Source organism: Trichechus manatus, unplaced genomic scaffold, assembly GCF_000243295.1.
Source record: "Trichechus manatus latirostris isolate Lorelei unplaced genomic scaffold, TriManLat1.0 scaffold00005, whole genome shotgun sequence".
NCBI lineage: Eukaryota > Metazoa > Chordata > Mammalia > Sirenia > Trichechidae > Trichechus > Trichechus manatus.
In genome coordinates, this window is record NW_004443941.1 from 17,498,536 (window position 1) to 17,502,240 (window position 3,705).

At 40.8% G+C, this 3,705-nt stretch overlaps 1 protein-coding gene across 1 annotated transcript in view; it reads right to left on the bottom strand.

Moving 5' to 3' along the window:
* Positions 1–3,705, bottom strand: part of CAMKMT (calmodulin-lysine N-methyltransferase) — a 456,979-nt gene that overhangs the window by 15,556 nt on the left and 437,718 nt on the right. Inside the window, exon 11 of the mRNA XM_004369498.2 lies at positions 1,493–1,556. Coding sequence (XP_004369555.1) covers positions 1,493–1,556 — 64 coding nt within the window. The remainder of the gene's footprint in view (positions 1–1,492; positions 1,557–3,705) is intronic.

Genomic DNA, 3,705 nt, shown 5'->3' on the forward strand with positions numbered 1-3,705 from the left:
CTGTATTCTTTATGGAGGCAGACTGCTATATCTTTCTCTCGTAGAGTCGCTGGTGGGTTCAAACTGCCAACATTTTTGGTTAGCAGCCAAGCTCTTTAACCAATGCGCCACCAGGGCTCTTGGAGGGAGATGAAGGGGTCCCAAATTCCTTTTTCAACCCTCAACTTGGGCTGCTCACACAGCTGTGCCAGCAGCTGTCAATAGCTTGGAGCATGCCCCTTCCTTACCTCAAGACCTACTACCCACCTCACAGAGGGAATTGAGAAGGCCAATTTAATTTAACTGATTACCACTCACAGAGCTGTGGTTACCCCTCCAAGAGGCCTGTGTAAAGTTTCTGAGCTATACAGAGATAACAAAATAAGAAGTGACAGTATAAAGCAAAGGATGATTATCAAATTGCTCTGGGAAGCTTCAACGTGAAAAAGATAGAAAAGAAAGATTGTAAGGTGTTAGTCTCTAAGTCTCATGGAGGTCAGGAGACTAGAGCAAGCTTTCTTTTTAAAAAAGATTTTAGAAACAAAACTTTAGAAAATATTTTCATATGAATACGTACACACACATCTACCTACCTACCTCTGTCTGTCTGTCTATCTACCTACCTACCTATTTATCTGCTTACCTATCTATCTATCTACCTACCTTTGCAGTCTTTTCTCAGATAAACGTGAATTCCTGCCTTAGATTACATTAACACGTTAACCTGTTTTAAATTCCTGTGGCACAGCAAGAGTCTTACATACCTATAAGATTTTTTTTTTTAATGCATGAGCTTTAAACTCGTTTTCTTACTTTAAATAGATGTATATTAACTCTCCGTTTAGGCTGCAGGACCTCCTAGCTTAGTATAACAGCCCAACAAAATAAGAGCGGATACAAACTCTGTAATTTACTCACAGGCATAAATGGATATATTAATGTAAAAATGTGCACAACATTTTATGCCATGCTTGGCTTCATTGTGACCTAATGTTTATAATATGTAAATAATGGCTTCCTTTTAAAGCATAGAACTTTTAATATACAGATTCATCTGAAGTCCTTTTACTTTAATATAAACAGAAATAAAATGAAAAAAAATTCTTTCTCAATAAAATAAATACCCATTGACAAAGGCAACCATTGAAGGGATTAAAAATGACAGAAGTCAACAGAAAACTTGCAGTATCATACTTCTACTTTAATATGAAGATATTTTCATCAAAGGAAAAGACTCAAATGCTTTGATTAAAAATAACCTCACACTATCTTTGAAGCGGTTTCATTCATTTTACTACCCACTGTGTTTCTTATCAGAAGGCCAAGGGTAAGAAGTTTCCTAGTTATGATTAGGAAAGAATCTGATAGATCAGAAGACCCAATTGAAGTTGGACATAATAAGTATTAAAGTATTACATGACATTAATCCTGCCATTCCATTACTCTCTCCATCTTTGTGCACAAACTAATTATTCCGAAGCCAGTGTTAGGGAGAAAATAGAAACATACTTACTCTGGGCTGGAGTAATCTCTTTATTGCATCAACAAGGCTGGCTCTGTACTCGTCCAGAAACAGGCTGACATGGAGAAGAGAACAGAATCCAGATTAAACTGGGTTTTCAATTCTAATGATACTCATGGAGATAAGTACAAGGCTAATGACACATGTTCACCCAAAGCTAAAAAACAGAAATTGTTTCCTTCTATTCAAATGTCCCACTGGATAAAAAAAAGGAAAAGATATTGTGTTATCCAGCTAAAGCCAAGTTGTCAACATGCAAGGGACCAGGATTCACACATGACTGGGCCATGTGTTAACATTAAAGGGACAATTTCTAAACTGCTGTTTGGGGAAATCATCTAGTGAGATGAAGTACTCCTGGCACTTCTGATCATTAGAGCCCAGACTCATAGACCTGGCCCTCTTCCTACTTGGGGTGCTTTGAGGCTGTCCTTCAAAAACAAACCACAGACCCATCCCACTCAAACCACGCAACAGGTCTCAGGTGGTAGTGGTTTTGGCGACTAGGAACCACACTGAGGTTAGACTCAACCAGTGACCTAGGAGTAAATGGCTCCAAGAACAAAGAACAGGTTTAGGCGTTGTGAAACAGAAGCCATGGCAGCTCTGGATTTTCCCCCACCCCCCTTGACCTCTGTGTTGATTTTTCGCCCCAGTTCACTGTGGTTTTTCATTTTCCTCCTCTGGCCTTTGGAGAATTTCTGCATTGCTCTGTCACCTTTTGGTTGGGTTAATCTGACTCTGTCTTCACCAGGCCTAACTAGAGATTCCTTATCTAGGACTTGCAGGTCCCAGATCTCTGAGTTTGGGTTTCTTGGTACTAGATGCTGAAGAGTTAGCTGCCAAATACCATGTGAGTCTTACAACATCTAGAGAAGGGCCCAGAGAACTCTGCCAAGTGAAAATAAAGCTGCTAGAGTCTGTCACCATCCACTTGTGGGGAACACTTTTCTTCTGAATCCCATATTAGGATCCATGATTTGATAAATACGAAGTTTGGAGCTCAGAAAATGGAGCTGAATCTTTGAAATCTGAACAGTCCTGGAAAATCCAGGATGTTTGGTTGTCAAAGTCATGGGACTCTAATTGTATATACAGCATTAAAGAGAGGGCAAAGGTAAGGAAGAAGAGGACATTGTGCCTGTCCTTCTTGAGCTTACGATATAATAGGGACGTGAGCCAGATACAAGTGCATATGGATTAGACACAAATGTCAGAGACAAACACAAATTTTAATAACAAAACCCAATAACCCATTGCCATCGAGTTCACTCTGACTCATAGCAACCCTACAGGACAGAGTAGAACTGCCCCATAGGGTTTCCAGGGCTGTAATCTTTACGGAAACAGACTGCCACATCTTTCTCCCACAGAGCAGCTGGTGGGTTCGAACTGCCGATCCTTTGGTTAGCAGGCAAGTGCTTAAGTTTTTTTTTTTAAAATGCATGAGCTTTAAATTCGCTTTCTTACTTTAAATAGATGTATATTAAGACTCCGTTTAGGCTCCTTAATAACAAAACAGTTAATACTTATTGAGCTCAGTAGTAGGTGCCAAGCATCCTTCTAGGAGCTTTGCACGGATTAGCTCATTTAATCCTCACGTTATTCCCCATGAGGTAGTTATTATTATTATTCATTTTTTTACAGCTAAGGAGACTGAGGCATAGAGAAGTTCAGTAACTTGTTCAGAGTCACAACTGCTGAGTGGCAGAGCTGGGTTTCACATCTGCTCGGTTTGGCTTCAGGGTCTCTGCTCCATACTGTCCCTCACCCCTAATTCCAATTATTCCTAAATACCAGGTAACAAGTGGAAGAGGGGCAAGATGCCAGATTTAGGTAGGAGAGGCCGGTTGCCAGATGACTTGAGGTAGGCAAGGATTAGCTAGAAAGCCTTTCCCGGTTCCTTCAGTCCATGGTGACCTCTTTGTTCTCCGAGCTCAGTATCACACAGCAGAGCATTTGGACATCCTTCCATGTCGTGTGTTCCAGAGTTGCCTCCTACTCAGACTCTAAACTTGCAGGGAAGGAGCAGCTCTTATGTTTCTTTGCCTCTTCCACAACGTTTGGAAAAGGGCTGAGAACATGGTAGACCATGATGGATTCCTGGAAAGCTAGAAATCACAGAAGATGAGCAGTGCCATAGAGGTGGTCAAGGCTTACCAAGGGTGACACATGGATTTTCAGCTTTAGAGTGATCACCTCTA